Source organism: Dromiciops gliroides, chromosome 1 (assembly GCF_019393635.1).
Source record: "Dromiciops gliroides isolate mDroGli1 chromosome 1, mDroGli1.pri, whole genome shotgun sequence".
In the NCBI taxonomy this organism is placed as follows: Eukaryota; Metazoa; Chordata; class Mammalia; order Microbiotheria; family Microbiotheriidae; genus Dromiciops; species Dromiciops gliroides.
The window spans coordinates 334,553,253-334,572,881 of NC_057861.1; the positions used below are offsets into that span (position 1 = coordinate 334,553,253).

At 36.3% G+C, this 19,629-nt stretch overlaps 1 protein-coding gene across 2 annotated transcripts in view; it reads left to right on the forward strand.

The window, feature by feature from the left end:
• The window catches only part of SLC39A6 (solute carrier family 39 member 6), a 38,274-nt gene extending 20,510 nt beyond the window's left edge, over positions 1–17,764 (forward strand). For both annotated transcript variants that reach the window (XM_043977948.1, XM_043977949.1), the window contains exons 8-10: positions 6,159–6,239; positions 9,542–9,732; positions 16,600–17,764. In XM_043977948.1, coding sequence (XP_043833883.1) covers positions 6,159–6,239; positions 9,542–9,732; positions 16,600–16,752 — 425 coding nt within the window. In that variant the 3' untranslated portion in view covers positions 16,753–17,764. The remainder of the gene's footprint in view (positions 1–6,158; positions 6,240–9,541; positions 9,733–16,599) is intronic.
• Positions 17,765–19,629: the final 1,865 nt, after the last annotated feature.

Below are 19,629 nucleotides of genomic sequence, written 5' to 3' on the forward strand. Positions count from 1 at the left end.
TTCCAAATTTGCTGGCATAGTGCATACAGCACTTTAACAGCATCATCTTTTAGGATTGGGGGGGGGGACGACAGTAAGGGTTATGTGACTTTCCCAGGGTCACACAGCTAATTAGTGTCAGGTGTTTGAGGCCGGATTTGAACTCAGTTCCTCCCGAATCCAGGGCTGGTGTTTTATCCGCTGTGCCACCTAGCTACACCTCATCTTTTAGGATTTTAAATAGCTCAGCTGGAATCCCATCACCTCCACCAGGCTTATTGTTAGCATTGTGTCCTAAGGCCCACTAGACTACATTCTCCAGGATGTTTGGCTCTAGATCAGTAACCACACCATTGTGGTTATTGGTTATGTTAAGATCTTTCTTGTATAGTTCTTTTGTGTATTCATAGTTCTTCAGGCACTCTGTCTACCATATCTAATCCCTCAAGTTTATTCATCATTTCTACTTCATATTCATAAAGGATGTCACGTAGGTTTTGCTTTACAGTCTGATGGTTTCAGTTTAAGTCTGAATTTTGTAATAAGAACTCATGATCTGAGTCACAGTCAGCTCCAAGTCTGGTGGGTTTGGGGGGGGGGGTTGTTTTTTGGGGAGACAATTGGTGTTAAATGTCTTGCCCAGGGTCATACAGCTAGTAAGTATCTGGGGTTAGATTTGAACTCAGGTCCTCCTGAGTCTAGGGCCAGTTGCTGTCTCCATTTTGCCACTTAGCTGCTGTCAGGTCATGTTTTAACTAACTTTATAGAGCTTCTCCACCTTTGGCTGCAAAATATATAATCAATCTGATTTCTGTATTAACTATCTGGTAATATCTATGTGTAGAGTTGTCTTTCACATTGGTGAAAAAGAGTATTTGCTATCACCAGTGAGTTATCTTGACAAAAACTGCTAGTTTCTTGCCCTGCTTCATTTTGTACTCCATAGCCAAACTTGCCTGTTATTCCAATTATCTTTTGATTTTTTTACATTAGTATAACAATCCTTTATGATGAATGTGATATTGTGTGTGTGTGTGTGTGTGTGTGAGAGAGAGAGAGAGAGAGAGAGAGAGAGAGAGAGTTCTAGAAAATAGTGTAGGTCTTCATAGAACCGATCAACTTTGGCCTCTGGAATCAGTGGTTGGAGCATAGACTTGTATTACTGTAATGTTGGAACAGTTTGCCTTGGATGCAAACAGATATTATTTGGTCACTTTTGAGATTATACCCCAATACTGCTTTTCTCATCCTTTTATTGACTATGAGGGCTTCTCCATTTCTTCTGTGGAATTCTTGCCCATCGTACTGTATGTAGTGATCACCTGAATTAAATTCAGCTATTTCTGTCTTTTGAAGTTCATTAATATACAAAATATCAGTGTTTAATCTTTCCATATCCTGTTTGGCAACATCCAATTTATCTTGGTTCTTACATCTTACATTCCAGATTCCTATGCAATATTGATTTTTATAGTATTGAACTTCCTTTTGTCACCAGACAAACCTGCAGCTAAGCTTCCTTTTGTCTTTGGCCCAGCTTCATTAGTGCTGGAGCTACATGTAGTCGTCCTCCACTCTTCCCTAGTAATGTATTGGATACCTTTAAACCTGAGGGGCTCATTTTCCTGTGTCTTTAGCATTTTAGTACAGTCCATGAGGGCTTCTTTTTTTTTTTTTTTTTTTGGAAAAGATACCAGAGTGCTTTGCCATTTCCCTCACCATTGGATCACCTTTTGTCAGAACTCTCCACTATGACCTGTACATCTTGGGTAACCCCGTACAGCATAGCTCATAGTTTAACTGAGCTGTACAAGTCCTTCTGCCACAACAATGCAGTGATCCAGGGGAGGATATAAAAAGTTGCCCTGGTTCTATTTGCCTCACTCTGCATCAGTTTATATAAGGATTCTCAGGTTTCTCTGAAACCATCTCCTTCATCATTTCTTATAGCACAATAGTATTCCATCTCATTTACATACCATAATTTATTCAGTTATTCCCTTAGAAATATTTTTGTACATCCTTATTTAAAATTTATTTTCCTTAGAACTAATCCTTCCCAAAAAAGGGAAAAGGACCCACATGTACAAAAATATTTATAGCTGTTCTTTTTGTGGTGGCAAAGAATTGAAAATCGAGGGGATGCCCATTAATTGGGGAATGGTTGGACAAGTTGTGGTATATGAATATAATAGAATACTATTGTGCTATAAGAAACAATGAGCAGGTGGAATGCAGAGAAACCTGGAAGGACTTACACAAACAGATGCTGAATGAGATGAGTACAACCAGTAGAACACTGTACATAGTGTCAACAACATTGTATGATGATCAACTGTGATAGACTTGACTCTTCTCAGCAATACAATGATCCAGGATAATTCTGGGGAACTCGTGATGGAAAATGCTCTCCAAATCCAGAAAGAACTGTGGAATCTGGGTGCAGATTGAACCATACTGTTTCTACTTTTTTTTGGATTTTTTTCTTTTTTTGAGGTTTTTCCCTTTTGTTCTGATTCTTCTTTTACAAGATGACTAATGGGGGGGGGGCACTAATCCTTCCCATAACCTATCCTTCTGCTAATCTCCCCATCCCCTTCTTTCCGTCTTATTTTCTGTTGAATGAAATGTATTTATGTATCAAACTCTGTGTATATTCTCTTTTGACCAGTTCAGATGAGTGAGATTCAAGTGTCAGCCACTGCCCTTCAACCCCTCCTTATTGGTATAGACTATTCTTTGTGCACTCTGATTTTATGATATAATTTTCTTGCCTTCCCCTCTAGTGTATGTCTCTTACTCTATCTTTCCATTCTTCTCTTGAGGTCATCAAGACATAACAGAACCCTTCCCAGACCTCCTTTTTAATTAGACTCATTCTGTGATTCATGATAATGATAGAGTTCATAGGGGACACTTGTATCATGTCTACATATTAGACTGTAAATAGTCTATCCTTGTTTAGATCTTTATAATAATTGTGTTTACCTTTATTTAATTTTCTTAATTCCTGTAATTGAATTTCCAGATTTCTATACAGCTCTGGTCTTTTTATCAGGAATGCTTGGGAGTCCTCTGTTTCATTAAAGATCCATTTTTCCCCCTATGGCATTATATTTTTTTTTTCTGGGTAAGTTATTCTTGGCTACAAGCCTATGTCCTTTGACTTCTGGAATATAGTTTTCCAAGTTCTCCACTCCTATTTTTTTTTTTTTTTGCAGGGCAGTGGGGGTTAAGTGACTTGCCCAGGGTCACACAGCTAGTAAGTGTCAAGTGTCTGAGGCTGGATTTGAATTTAGGTCCTCCTGAATCCAGGGCTGGTGCTTTATTTACTGCGCCTCCGAGCTGCCCGCAGTAGTGTGTGATTCTGGCTATGTATTCTGTGTTTGAATTCTTTCTTTTTTACTTGAATTGGGGGGGTGGCGGGGCTTGTAGTGTTTCTTTTGGTTTGTTTTTTTCTTTGATCTGTTAGCTCTGGATTTTGGCTATAATGTTCCCTGGAATTTTCATTTTGGAGTATTTTTTAGGAGGTGACTGGAGGATTCCATCTGTTTTCATTTTACTTTCTGATTCTAAGAGATCTGGGCAATTTTCTTTTAAGATTTCTTGAAATATGAGTTTAGGGTCTTTTTCTTTTTGGTCATGACATTCTTACATTTACATCAGTGATTCTTACATTTTTTTTCTCCTTAGTCTGTTTTCTAGGTCAGTTCTCTGGCAGAAATACCATGCATTTTCTTCTATTTTTGCCAGTCTTTTGTTTTTTTGTTTTGGTGAGGCAATTGGGGTTAAGTGACTTGCCCAGGGTCACACACCTAGTAAGTGTTAAGCAGATTTGAACTCAGGTCCTCCTGACTCCAGGACTGCACCACCTAGCTGCCCCTTTTGCCAGTCTTTTGACCTTATTTTAATATTTCCTTTTCATGAAGTCATCAGCTTCTATTTGGTCCATTCTAATTTTAAGGGATTTTGTTGCTTGGGCAAGGTTTTGTGCTTCCTGTGCCAAGCTGTTAATTCCCTTTCTGTTTTTTTTTTTTAATTCCCTTTCCAATTCTTCCTTCCATAGCTATCATTTCTTTTCCAATTTTTTTTTCTCAAGCACTCTAATTTCACAGATATTTATAAAAACATTTTAAAGTCTTTTTTACTCCATCTTCATCTTTTCTAGGAATTCTAGGTGAATTTCTGCCCAAACTATGTTTTTATCTAAGATTTTGCTTATAGATGTTTTGGAGATATTCTCTTTTAAGTTTATGCCTTGGGCATCCCTGTCAATAACTATTTATGGAGGAATTCTTTCTTTCTTTTTTTTTTTTTGCTTGTTCATTCTTCCAGTGTATTTTTTTGTTTGTTTTTGTTTTGCGGGGCAACGGGGGTTAAGTGACTTGCCCAGGGTCACACAGCTTGTAAGTGTCAAGTGTCTGAGGCTGGATTTGAACTCAGGTACTCCTGAATCCAGGGCTGGTGCTTTATCCACTGTGCCACCTAGCTGCCCCCTCCAGTGTATTTTTTTATTTCAAATTTCATGTTATGGACTGGCTCTATACATTTATTGATGTTTAATACCAAGTTTATGACAAAACTCTTTAATGCTGAAAATGTGTTGGTAAGGTAGAGCCAAGATAGCAGAACAGCAGGAAGAAGTACAGTAACCACCCCCTCAAAGTGCCTCCAAACATATCTAGAAATGGCACCAGACTGAATCCTGATGAGGAAAATCCAAGAAAGGCATTGAGCTGTTCTTATTGCTCATTTCTTGGAATATAAAGTGTTATGTTATCCTAGGATCTAGCTGAGCCTGGGGATCTGTAAGCTATTAGTTCTCCTAAAGTTATCTGATCCAGGACAAAGTCTGATGCTGCCCTTGTGGTCTAAGCTCTGTATGTTCCTGATATGAGTTTGGGTGACAGCAACAGAAGACTGTTGGTGAACTCAACCACTCTTCAGCTGGGAAGTTATGATTGAGAGTAAGAACTATAGGCCTTCCTTTAGTCTGGGATTCCTGCCTTGCTTTTTATTCCTCCATAGGCTTGAGACTGGACTAAAAGGTAGAACTAAGGCTCCACTCTGCTTTTGGGATCTGAGCCTCACTATTGCTGATTCTGAAATGACTACATGCCTATCTCCTTATACTGACATGGAAAAATGACTCACTGTGACTTTTTTGGATTCCCCCATCAGGATTATTTGGTGCAATTTCTAGATCTATTTGGAAGAGTTTTAAGGGGGAGCTCACCATACTTCATACTTCTTCCTACTGTTCTACTATCTTGACTCCACCTCCCCATAACACACTTTTAGCTTTATTTAAACAGTTTTGTTATAAACTTGATTGCAAATATCAATAAAGCAATTACACTTGCATTACCACTATTTAAATTTAAGTAAAGAAATTTTAATGCATAAAATATCTTAACTTTTCAAGCAATCCCTCAGTTTTCATCAGGAATCTTTGTTTCTTCATTCCCATTTACTTTTCTTCATATATGGCTCCTCTTATAACATTAGTGTACTCTATTATTATGATTCTTTTTTCATGTTGTGTGTCAGTTTCTCTACATTTCCACCTGAGCCAAGTATTTTTTTTCTTTTGAGTATTTTTTAAAATGATTATTAACAATTTATTTCTTCTTTGGAAAACTGTCAACTTTCATTTAAAAATTTTTTTTAGTATGAATTTTAACTTTTGCTTGTATTGAGTCATCGGAAGTATACATTAGGACCAATAAGTTTTTCAAATTTCAAAACATGTATGACTTTACCATCTTGATTATGATTATACTTACTAGTTAGGAAATGGTTAACCATAATGAATAGAATAGAAACCAGTGAAAATTAACTTTCTGCCTTAAAGATTAAATTTAAGGGGGCAGCTAGGTGGTGCAGTGGATAGAGCACCAGCCCTGGAGTCAGGAGGACCTGAGTTCAAATTCGGCCTCAGACACTTAACACTTACTAGCTGTGTGACCCTTGGCAAGTCACTTAACCCCAGTTGCCTCACTTAAAAAAAAAAAGATTAAATTTAAGATTGTTTTTAAGTGTCATTTCCCTTTTGGGGTTTGGTTGAAAGTTTCATTTTTTTCTGGACCAGACTTTATTTTACATAGACCCTTGAGTGATGCAAAAAAATTACCTTAGTCAGATCTTAATTTCTGATGCTTTATTTTTCCTTTTCACAGGGGCAGCTTTTACAGAAGGATTATCAAGTGGTTTAAGTACTTCTGTTGCTGTCTTTTGTCATGAATTACCTCATGAATTAGGTAAGAAACATTTTTAATCTGCATTTTTAGAATACTTATATGGACTATTCTTTTACTACTAAAACTATCAGAATTTATTGTTTCCAGGGCAGCTAGGTGGCCCAGTTAATAAACCACCAGCCCCGGATTCAGGAGGATTTGAGTTCAAATCTGGCCTCAGACACTTAACACTTAGTAGCTGTATGACCCTGGGCAAGTCACCCTCATTGTCCCACAAAAAGAGAGAGAAATATATCAATTGAATAGACTATAAAAGGAAGAATCAGAATTAATAAAATTAATGATAATCCAGTGTTCAATAAACCTGAAAACTTAAATTATTTAGGAAAGAACTTATTTGATAAGAACTAGGAAACCTGTAAAGCAATGCAGGGATTCACTGCTGTTCATATACCCCAGGGAGATCACTAATAAAGAAAGTCCTCGTATATACCCAAGTATTTATAGCAACACTTTTTTGTGATAGCAAAGAGCTGGAAACAAAGGAGATGACCATAAATTGGAAATGGCTAAACAAATTGTGGTACATTCATGTAATCAAATATTACTGTGCTATAAAAAATTAGGAATATGGAAAAAATAAATATCCTATACGAACTAATGAAAAATGAAGAAGAGACAAGAAGATTTTACATTGGGGGCAGCTAGGTGGCACAGTGGATAAAACACCGGCCTTGGATTCAGGACGACCTGAGTTCAAATCTGGCCTCAGACACTTGACACTTACTAGCTGTGTGACCCTGGGCAGGTCACTTGACCCCCATTGCCCCACAAAAATAAAATAAAAAATTTAAAAAAAAAAAAGAAGATTTTACATAATGACTGTAGCAGTATGAATGGAAAAAGTACCATAAAACCAAAAAAATTGATTTTGCAAAATTACAAAGAACAAACATGGCCCTAAAAAGAGATAAGAAAAGAAGTATGAAACTGTATTTTCAGAGTTTTTAAAAATGTTTATTTATTTTACTGATTTTTAAAAAGTTTTTTGTTTTATGTAGTGGCTCTCTAGGAAGTTAGGGGAAGTGATACAGGAGGGAAAAGTATATCAATAAAAATTTATTTTAGAAAATTCACCACCCCATCCCCATTCATTATTGTGTAAGATATTTGATCTTTATGGTATACCATAATTATAATTTTTAATATTCTTGTTTAAACTGAGGCAAATGCTATCTTAATGGAATTTGCATCTCTCTTTCCCCAAAGGGGAAGATGGGAGAACCCAGAGGCCAGTTCTTTTTGTTTGTTTGTTTGTTTATTTGTTTTTGGTAAGGCAATTGGGGTTAAGTGACTTGCCCAGGGTCACACAGCTACTGTCAAGTGTCTGAGGCTGGATTTGAACTTAGGTCCTCCTGACTCCAGGGCTGGTGCCCTATCCACTGTGCCACCTAGCTGCCCCAAGGCCAGTTCTTGAGATATAAATTCCCTTCTTCCTAAAAGATAAAGAAACCAAAGAAAGACAATGCCTAAAAAAAATTAAAAGAAAGATTTTATTAAGCAGGGAAGAAAATTTGACATGATCATGGGTACTATCCAGCCTATTGCTGAATAGGAAGCCTTGCAACAGATTGCAAGATTAAATATATACAAGGGACAGCTAGGTGGTGCAGTGGATAAAGCACCGACCTTGGATTCAGGAGGACCTGGGTTCAAATCCAGCCTCAGACACTTGAGGCTTACTAACTGTGTGACCCTGGGCAAGTCACTTAACCCTCATTGCCCTGCAAAAACAAAACAAAACAAAAAAAGATTAAATATATACAGATTAAACAAAGACAGGTAAGGAATTTGAAGGGGTGAAGTAGTGTAAGAAATTCTAGGGGTGAGGGATGTGACTTTTAATACACAAATCAGAAGGCGTTCTTGGTGATAGGCAGTTCTGTTCAAGGCCTTAGGAGATGTCTTTATAAGGAAAACTCTCCAAAAAAAAAAAAAAAAGGATTATTCCAAAGTTGGGGGATAGCCGAAGATAAGATCCATATCCATAATTGCATATTCTGCAGTCAGATAACACTTTGATTGACTTCAGAGTTAATGATGTCCAGCAAGGTTTATTCTGGGTCATTCAGTGAATTGGGATGTTAGCCAGGGAAGCCAGTCCTAATAAAGTTGTTTGGGCTACCTGGATAATGTGGGGCTCAAGCAAATCAAGGTATCCATTTTCATATATGTCACATACTTTCATAATTTATTGTGGTGTGAGGTAGAAGTTGTTTGTTTAAACATAATTTCTGCCAAAATGCTTTCTATGATTTTTGCTTTATAATTTAGTTTAAGGTCATTCCACTTTTATTTAGGTTAGAAACTTATTCTCTTTCTTCCTTTCCCTTTTATATTGAAAAACACTACATGATGTAAGTGCTTTATTTCTACTTCCTTTTATATTACCATTCCTGGACCAAACCCTTATATTATTGTAGAAGCCTCTTAGAGAGGCTCTCTGACTATTCTTTTTCTCTAAAGTTCAAATAGGGCTATTCGTATCTTTTATGTTCAAAATGTATTACAATGGGCTCTCTATTGTCTTGTGCCAGATCTAAAAACTTTTGCCTGTTTTTTGAAGATTTCATAATCACTTCCACTTTACCTATTGAACTTAGTTTCCCATTTCTCTCCAAAACACATCCTGACTCCATTCAATTCTATCTCCTGTTTATGTCTGTTTCAAGTATGTTGTCTTTTTCCATAGTTTGAGGCATTACGGTAAGTGCTAAGATAAATATTTGATTGGATCAGGAAGATAGAGGTTCCTATCTTGTCTGGGTTACCATCAGCAAGTTAGTTAATTTCTTTGAGTCTCAATTTCTTTATCTGTAAAATGGGAATAATGTTAAATGTGAATGTTTCTCAAGTACTTTGCAAATATAAAAGCACTAAATAAATGTTAGTACCTTGACTAATTTGATAGCAGGATGCCAGACAGACCCAGGCAAATACTCATTAGTGAGATAACTTGGAGGGTTTTTTTCCTTCTATGTTCTTTTTTTTTTAATTGCCCAGTTGCAAAAAATAATCATTTGATGAATCTTAAAGGAGTGAAAAACTTGGTTTTTTAAAATTAAAGAATTTTAAAATCCCAAAATATAAAGGTCTTGTCCTTTTGTTGTGAAAGCTTTAATTTTGTCTAATTTATTTTTGTCTGAATAACTTAGTTTTGTTGGAATGTAGTGAACTTGGTAGTTTATTTCTCTTTAAAATCTAAGATTTCCTTTTTGGGCACACATCTTCATACAGTTAGCTTTTCATTTTGTTAACAATAATGAAGGAAACATAAAGGCTGGTTTTTGTTTCTCACACAGGTGATTTTGCGGTTCTATTAAAAGCTGGCATGACCGTTAAACAAGCTGTTCTTTATAATGCCTTGTCAGCCATGCTGGCTTATCTTGGAATGGCAACCGGAATTTTTATTGGTCATTATGCTGAAAATGTTTCTATGTGGATATTTGCACTTACTGCTGGCTTGTTCATGTATGTCGCTCTGGTCGATATGGTAAGTTTTTATGTAATTAAACATTCTCCAAGCATAACCAAATACAAAAAATAATAAACAAGAGATTAGCTTTGAAAAAGATTTTTATATAGAATGTAGCAGTGATAAAACTTGTCAGGTTTGTCCTGGGGAACGTGTGCAGTGTGTGCTTTTCTGTAGACTTGATCCCTGGTGCCAGTCATCATCTTTCTAACACATGTGACAGTGTTACAATCTGACCTTCTTTTTCAGGCATTGGCCACCCACCCAGCTAACTTAAGCTGAGTAGAATGTTCAGTCACCTCTTTGGTTTTTTTGGGGGTTTTTTTTGTTTTTAGTGAGGCATTTGGGGTTAAGTGACTTGCCCAGGGTCACACAGCTAGTAAGTGTTAAGTGTCTGAGGCCGGATTTGAACTCAGGTACTCCTGACTCCAGGGCCGGTGCTCTATCCACTGTGCCATCTAACTGCCCCAGTCACTTCTTTGTTATTTGCTGTTATTTGGGGAAAACATGACAGTTAAATCAATACTCAAAGTAGTAGGCAAATAAAATACTTGGCTGTGTTGGTGATAAGCTCTCTTTGCTTCAGAACACTTAAAGGGCATTGCTAATTAATAAATGAACATAAGTTTCTTGAACAAAACCCATATAATAATTTCTGGGACTATTTTTTTTTTAATTATGAAAGTATTTTATTTTCCAGTTACATGTAGAGATAGTTTTCAACATTTGTTTTTATAAGATTTCTAGTTTCAAATTTTTTTCCCTCCTTCCCCCCCTCCCCAAGACAGCAAGTAATCTGATATAGGTTATATATGTACAATAACATTAAACACATTTCTTCATTAGTCATGTTATATGAAAAGAATCAGAGCAAAAAGAAAAAACCTCAAAAAAGAAAAACAACAGCACCAAAAACAAAAGAAATAGTGTGGTTCAATCTGTATCCAAATTCCACAGTTCTTTTTTTTTTTTCCTGGATTTGGAGAGCATTTTCCATCATGAGTCCTTTGGAACTATCTTGGACCATTGTATTGCTGAGAAGAATCAAGTCTATCACAGTTGATCAACACACAATGTTGATGATACTGTGTACAATGTTCTCCTGGTTCTGTTCATCTCACTCATCATCAATTCATGCAAGTCCTTCCAGGTTTCTCTGAAATCCACCTGCTCAACGTTTCTTACAGCAGAATAGAATTCCATTACATTCATATACACAATTTGTTTAGCCATTCCCCAATTGATGGACATCCCCTCAATTTCCAATTCTTTGCCACCACAAAAAGAGCAGCTATAAATATTTTTGTACATGTGGGTCCTTTTCCCTTTTTTATGATCTCTTTGGAGAAAAGACCCAAAAGTGGTATTGCTGGGTCAAAGGGTATGTACAGCTTTATAGCCCTTTGGGCATAGTTCCAAATTGCTCTCCAGAATGGTTGGATCAGTTCACAGCTCCACCAACAATGCATTAGTGTTCTAATTTTTCCACAGCTTCTCCAATATTTTTTTCCTTTTTTGTCATTTTAGCTAACCTGATAGGTGTCAAGTGGTACCTCAGAGTTGTTTTAATTTGCATTTCTCTAATCAATAGTGATTTAGAGCATTTTTTCATATGGCAATAGATAGCTTTGATTTCTTCATCAGAAAACTGCCTGTTCATATCCTTTGACCATTTTTCAATTGGAGAATGACTTGGATTCATATAAATTTGATTTAGTTCCCAATATATTTTAGAAATGAGGCTTTGGGGCAGCTAGGTGGTGCAGTGGATAGAGTACCGGCCTTGGATTCAAGAGTACCTGAGTTCAAATCTGGCCTCAGACACTTGACACTTACTAGCTGTGTGACTCTGGGCAAGTCACTTAAACCCAATTGCCTCACTAAAAAAAAAAAAAGCAAAAAAAAAAGAAATGAGGCCTTTATCAGAAGCACTGGCCATAAAAATTGTTTCCCAGCTTTCTGCATCCCTTCTATTTTTTTTTTTTTTTTTTTGGTGGGGCAGTGGGGGTTAAGTGACTTGCCCAGGGTCAAACAGCCAGTAAGTGTAAAGTGTCTGAGGCCGGATTTGAACTCAGGTACTCCTGAATCCAGGGCCAGTGCTTTATCCACTGCACCACCTAGCTGCCCCCATCCCTTCTAATTTTGGATGCATTGCTTCTGTTTGTACTAAATCTTGTAAGGGGCTAAAATTTACAAACTTTTAAATTTAAAGTAATCAAAATCATCCATTTTGAATTTTATAATATTATTTATCTCTTGTTTGGTCATAAACTGTTCTCCTTTCCAAAAATCTGAAAGATAAATTATTCCTTCCTCTCTTAATTTACCTATGGTATCACCTTTTATGTCTAAATCATGTACCCATTTTGACCTTTTTTTAGTTTAAGGTGTAAGATGTTGGTCTATGCCTAATTTCTGCCATACTATCTTCCAGTTTTCCCAGCAGTTTTTGTCAAATACTGAGTTCCTATCCCAGAAGCTGGAGTCTTTGGGTTTATCAAACAGTACATTACTAAAGTCATTTACTACTGTTGTCTCCTGTGCCTAGCCTATTCCATTGATCCTCCACTCTATTTCTTAGCCAGTACCAAATAGTTTTGATGACTGCCGCTTTATAGTAAAGCTTCAGATTTGGTACAGCTAGCCCACCTTCCTGTGCAGTTTTTTCATTATTTCCCTTGATATTCTTGACCTTTTGTTTTTCCAGATGAATTTTGTTATTATTTTTCTAGCTCTATAAAATAATTTTTAGGTAGTCTGGTTGGTATGGCACTGAATAAGTAAATTAATTTAGGTAGAATTGTCATTTTTATTATATTATTGCTGGGACTATTTAAGAAGTTTAGTGTGAAGTTTTCATTTCCCAAATCTTATTTAGTCTTAGCTAAAGAGGAAAGAAGTTTCTGATTTAGTCTGAAAATGTCAGTGGCCTAGCTAGTGTCAATGTAGGAAACAATGGAGTGTAAAGTATCCTTAATCTTGATCTTCAAAGGGAAGAATATTTTCCTTAAGGTTACAAATACTCACCCTTAAGTACAGAAAAGAATCATTTTGTTTCTGGAATCTTAAAACCACCTTGGACATTCTCACAGTGTAAGACTTTTTAAAAATGTATACAAAGAAATTGATATGACAAAATAACTAAACACATTAAAATTATATTATGCTACTTGAGTTCTTGGTCAGCTCAGTGGTACAGTGGATAGAATGCCTGGCTTGGAGTCAGAAAGACCTGAGTTGAAATTTGGCCTCAGACACTTAGTAGTTGTGTGACCCTAGGCAAGTCACTTTACCTTGTTTGCCTCCGTTTCCTCATCTGTAAAATGAGCTAGAGAAGGAAATGGCAAACCATTATCCAATATCTTTGCCAAGTAAACCCCAAATGGGGTCATGAACAGTCAGACATGACTGAAAAATAACTAAACCAACACAACAAAATTTAAGAGCTGAGAAAACAAGGGGTTACTGACATGTCATTATGATATTGTAGTGAGTTCTGCAGAGCTCTGATCTTAATTTTTTCCTTTTTGACTAAAGTAAGCCAAAGGATAAGATTTTCAAAAATATCCTTGAGGAAACTTAAAGCCATGAATTTTTAAAACTGGTTCTTTTTCCCATTAGATTCAGAAGTGACCTCAGCAGATCTCTAGTCCAATCTCTACCCAAAACATAATTCTTCTTATGTTATAACAGAGCCAGCATCCAGCTTTTGCTTAAGGGTTTCCAGTGACAGAAATCACTCTTCCACAAGACAACAACCTAGTCCTCTTTCAGACAGCTCTGATTGTTAGGAAATGTTTTCCTTGTGTTGAGCTGAACTCTTCCTCCATATTATTTCCATTCCAATCTGACTCTCAGGGCCTCATGGAGCAATACTCATTTCTTACATATGATAGTCCTTTAGATACTTGAAGGTTTCTCTTCTGGTCCCCTAAATTTTCCCTACTCAGGTTAAACTTGATTTGTTTCTTTGTTTTCTTATTGCAGACTTTCTCTGAACACATGCTCATTTAATGTTCCTCTGTAAATATGGTACCCAAACTGTTCACAGTACTTCTGGGTGTAGTTTGACTAGGTCAAGGTACAGTGAGTGATCTTCCTCACTCTGTCACTCTACTTCTGTTAGTATAGCCCAAGTCCACATTAGCTTTTTGGGGTTTTTTTGGTTCCTGCCTAACACTACTGATTCATATTGAACTTGTACTCTATTAGGATCTAGGTCTTCTTTTACATGAGTTATTCTAACCCTGTCTCTAATGGAGCCTATACTTACACAGTTGATTTTTAAAAAAAGAAAATCCAAGTCCAAGATTGTTTGACCTTTTTTCTTATTTAATTATGCTAACTTCAGCCCATCTTTTCATTCAGATCTTTTGATAACTCAGTTCTTCTATATACTAGAATTATAAAATTGTCCAAAGTAATAATAAATTTTAGAGGTTGTGCTATTAAACCATGGAAAAACTTGCTTTCTTAAGCTGCCATTTCATCAGCATTTGTAACATCTCAAGCATCCTTATTTTAAGCAGGATAAACCTTTTTTAAAATCCATGAACCTAGGGGGCAGCTAGGTGGCGCAGTGGATAGAGCACTGGCCCTGGAGTCAGGAGTACCTGAATTCAAATCTGGCCTCAGACACTTAACACTTACTAGCTTTGTGACCCTGGGCAAGTCACTTAACCCCAATTGCCTCACTAAAAAAAAAAAAATCCATGAACCAGCCCTTTCACTGAATCCTTGAATTTCTTATCTTTTGAACCCTTAGATTGTTCCTTGAACTCCTAAAGTTTGAAGGATCATAGATTTAGAGGTGAAAGAGACATTAGGGGTCAGGAAGTTCCATCCCCTTGTTTTACAGTTGAGGACATTGAGGCCTAGGCACATTAAATGACTTGACCATTGTCCCATAGCTACTAAGTGTCTGAGGTAGGTTTTGTACCAAGTTCTTACTGACTTTTCGAGTCTAGCCCTTTGGCTATGATACCAGGTCACCCAAGTTATTAATTCCTTCTACAGTGTCAGTGAGAGACTGTTATTTAGCCTTTATGCCTTCATAAAACAACCCCTGCCCTTTTTGATCAGATATCTAATAAAATGCTGTATTTGCTGATGTTTATATAGTGCTTTACAAAGTATTTTATGTGCATTCTCATTTGATCCTTTCAGTATAACCCTGTTAAGTATCTGGGTAGAGTCTTAGAATTTTAGAACTAGATAAGAAAGGACTTTAAGATTAATTTAATCTAGCATTCTCTTTTTTCAGAGAAGTGAAAATAACTGCCCACAGTCACACAGCTGTTTAGATTAGGTATTTGAACCTGGATCTTCTGACTCTATTGGAACAAATGAGATAATAATTGTAAAGCACTTAGCATACTGTCTGGCACGGAGTAAGGTCTATGTAAATGTTATTGTTATTATTATCATTATTATATTAAAGCATTCTACTCAGTATAGTACACTGCCTCCTCTTTTGTTGTTCTTTCTTACATTAAATCAATATAGACTTCCTTTGAAATTCTTCACATTGTTACCAGTTCTGTCCCCTGGGGTCAAGTAAAACAAGTCTGATCTCTTAAGAGAGTCCTTCAGATATTTGAAGATGCTGTCATGTGTCTCCTCCCCAAACCCAAGTCATGTCTTCTTGTGGCTAAACATCTCCATTTCTCTCAATCAATACTTGTGACAGTTTCGAATACACACAACATTCAAGTCACCCATCTCTAGACTCTTTCCAACTTCTCAATGGCCTTTGTCAGATGTCACCCAAAATTGGGTATAATGCTCCAGCACAGATCTTACCAGTATAGAGTTTGGTGGCACCTTTGATTTGGAAATTGTACTTCTGTGAATTCAGTTATACAATCCTCATTTTGACCTTAAATCCATAGAATCAAGTCTTTTTGTTCTGTTTATACTTATTAACTTTTAATTTTAAGCATCAATCTTACTTTATGTAGTATTATTTCAATAAGCCCAAACAAGAAAATTATCATAACCTCAATACATACAAATATGATTTTTCATAAATTTATTAGAACTGCAAGAAACCTTAGAGATAATCTAGTTCAGTGTGCTTGTTTTAACAGATGAATAAGCTGAGGCCAGGGAAGGTGTTAACTCCTCAAGTTCATACAAGTAGTGGCAGAGCCAGGAAATACACTGAAATTAATTGATACTTAAAGTATTAATGATGTATAGTGAAGTGAGCAGAACCAAGAGAACTTTGTGCACAGAGACAGCAATATTGTTTTATGAAGAACTGTGAAAGACTTGACTATTCTCAACAATGCAGTGATCCAGGGCAATCCCAAAGGCCTAGTGATGAAACATGCTGTCTACCTCCAAAGAAAGAATTGATATTGATGGAACAGACTGAAGCATGCTATTTTCCACTTTTTTTCATTTTTTGTTCTTTTACTCAAGTTTTCTTGTACACAGTGACAAATAAGGTAATGTTCTACATAATCATGCATGTGTAACCCATATCTGCTAGCCACAGGAGGGAAAGAAAGAAGGATAAAAATTGGAACCCAAAACTATAAATAAAAATGTTTATTACATGAAAAGAAATTAAGTATTAGAGAATAAGACTGATGCCAATGTCATAGGTTAATTTTTTAATCAGGCTTTTTATTATATGTTGCTTAGGAAAGAATGGTTCGATTCATGATAGTTCTAAATCTGCACAATTAGTTATGTTTCAATGAGATACTACAGTCTTTAGGATGTACAGGTTTGCTTAAACTTTATATAAATCACTTAGGAAATACTGTTGTGTTATTAACATTTAAATTGGCATAATCTATGGTAAATGGTTCAGAATTGATATCTGTGGCCTGGAAATTTTAACATTGCAATGATTTTTTTCTTTTTTTTTTTAAGGTGCCTGAGATGCTTCATAATGATGCTAGTGACCATGGATGCAGCCGCTGGGGATATTTTCTGTTACAGAATGCTGGGATACTACTAGGTTTTGGTATTATGTTACTTATTTCTGTGTTTGAACATAAAATTGTATTCAGTATAAATTTTTAAAGTGGGTCATTAATGTTAGAATAAATCTTTTCTACTTATTTGTTGCTGTATTTCAGATATAGGCCATATGGGAGCCGGGATTTGTTGTTTTGTTTTCTTTTTTTATGTGCTTCATAGAGTTTATACTTAGTAGTACTTGACATTTTGTATTAAGTGTTGCTCTTGGTTGGTTATGACTATAAAATTGGCTACTGAAGTAACAAGGTACGTTTTAATGAGGTTTAAGTTATTCTGTTCTGGGAATATAGCTATGATGTTAAAGTTCACCATCATTTACAGCTTTGCTGTATGGACAGGTGATGTGGTATGGCATGGCATGTTCTATATGTAGTTCACTTTTTAAAAAACAAAACAAAACCGTTTTCTCTGATTCCTTCAAGAATTATTTTCTAACATAGTTTTACTCATATCCGATTTTAAACCTCTGAAGTTCTGTCATCAGGGATGGTGGCATCCTCAGTATCCTAAGATCTGCTCTCCGGGGGAGATGGAAGATCTGTACTCCAAGTCAAGATAAGGAGATGTAGAGTTTGAATTTGGAAAAGTAAAAGGACCTATGAAGCAAGAGTGATAGTCTGGGAGTACTATATAATTACAGAAAAGTCACTGGCTATTTAACAGATGAGGAAAGAAAAAGTGAAGGCTTTGAAGTTGACTGGAAACCCTTAAGCCATAAACCATAGTGTGGTATACCAGGCTTAGATAGGAAACTCTTGCTTCTGCAGATAGGATATAGGATGTTCTGATTACTTGTGACTTGCCCTACATGCCTATACCAACACTGCTCATTGTCAAAGGATTAGAATACAGTTACTTGTAATTACAACTATGAGAACTAAGTCCTGGAAACTGTTGAACACAATTTGATCTTTCTTTGCTAATTAAGAAGGCACTTCATGATCTTGAAAAGCTTCAAGGTCAACATTTTGGACATTATTATTTTATGGTACTTTAGTTGTGACTCTGTGGCATGCCCTGAGAAGTTTGTTCTTTAAATAAATTTTTTATATCCGTTTCTTGTCATCTGTGTAATTTTTATAAGGTGCGAATGGAAAATGTATAAATGCATATATTTCAAGACACTGTCCTGGCTGACTTTCTACAAATTCATATGAAATACTAACACCCCTTTGCCAAATTTTGGCTTCTTTATCAGCAAGACTGTGGATGCTCCTTCAGTTCCCTTTGAAATTCAACCTATTCAGCTAAATTTTCATTAAATTTTTTATCTGGATTTAAAGAGGGTTTGTCCCTCACCACTTAAAGAATTTGTTCTATTATATTTAGGGCAGGGGTGCTTTACCTTATGTATGTAATAGACCCCTTCTTAGAGGTCAGTGTAAGCTGCTCTGCAAACTTTAAAATGTTAAATGTTTTTGTTGAGTTGTTTTCAGCCATGTCTGACTCTCTGTGACCCCATTTCAGGTTTTCTTGGCAAAGATACTGGAGTGGTTTGTCATTTCCTTCTCCAGCTCATTTTACAAGTGAGAAAACTGAGGCAAACAAGGTTAAGTGACTTGCCCAGGATCATACAGCTAGTAAGGGTCTGAGGCCAGATTTGAACTCAGGAAGATGAGTCTCCCTGACTCCCAGCTTGCCACCGAGCTGTCCCAAATGTTAGCTGTTATTATTCCCAGGTTTCTCTAAAATGATTCCTTTTGTCATTAAGGTACATTAATAATAATAATAATAGTATATTTTGTTCACAGTATAATTTGTTTATCCATTTTCCAATTAATGAGCACCCTTTTCATTTTCAGAGTATAAATATTTTTTTGTTCTCTTTGGAGCATAAACCTAATAATAGTGTTGTTAGGTCAAAGGCTTTATACAGTTTAGTGACTTTTTGAGCATGGCACAACACAATGACTTGACCAGCCGACAGCTTCAGCTGTGCATTAGTGTACATATTTTCCCCAAACCACTCCAACAATTGTTTTCCCAATCTGATGGGAATGAGGCAAGACCTCAGAATCACTGATGAAGCTTAGTTTAAAAGACTTGTATTCATAAATAGCAAACGTCAGTCACGGTGTAAATCCAGATCTGCAGTGTTTCTGTGTGCTGCACTGCTTCTCTGAGTAAGTACAAAAAGACTACATGAGCCTCCACAGCCTTCTGTGAAAAGAGTTTAAGAATAATTTATTTTCCTCATGCTGCAAACCAGAAAGTTAGAAGTAAGCAGCTTCAGTTTTTTCCATAGAAAAACTGTGTTTGGCTTTGGCTAGACTTGATCCCATGGAAGATCAGAAATAAAATAGACTTGCCTCCCTAATGAGAAAAACTTTTAATGGAATTAACATTCATCCAGTAAAACTATGACCACAACCAAACTGCTAAGCCTCATTTCTTATCCGAGATTTGCTTCTTAGAAGGAAAGCTTAAATATTATTTCTGCTAAGGTGATAGGGAGGCAGGGGGAACTAGGAGCCCTGCTCGTGGAATGTGCACCAAAAAGGCCAAGAGACCTGAAGCTGCCAAACTCCAAACAGCCGACCTCTTTGTTGATCTTCATTCAGTGATTAGCATTAACCTAAACACTTGGATGCTCTTTAGAAATAGGAATATTGTCCCTGATTTTCCTCAAGTCCCCTTTCTTTCTAATAATATTTTCTTTTTTCCCCAATTACATGTAAAGACAATTTTCAACATTGATTTGTTTTTTGTTTTTTGTTTCTTTGCTTTTTTTGTTTTGTTTTGTTTTGTTTTTTTAGTGAGGCAATTGGGGTTAAGTGACTTGTCCAGGGTCACACAGCCAGTAAGTGTCAAGTGTCCGAGGCCGGATTTGAACTCGGGTACTCCCGACTCCAGGGCCAGCGCTCTATCCACTGCGCCACCTAGCTGCCCCTCAATATTGATTTTTTTTTAAATTTTGAG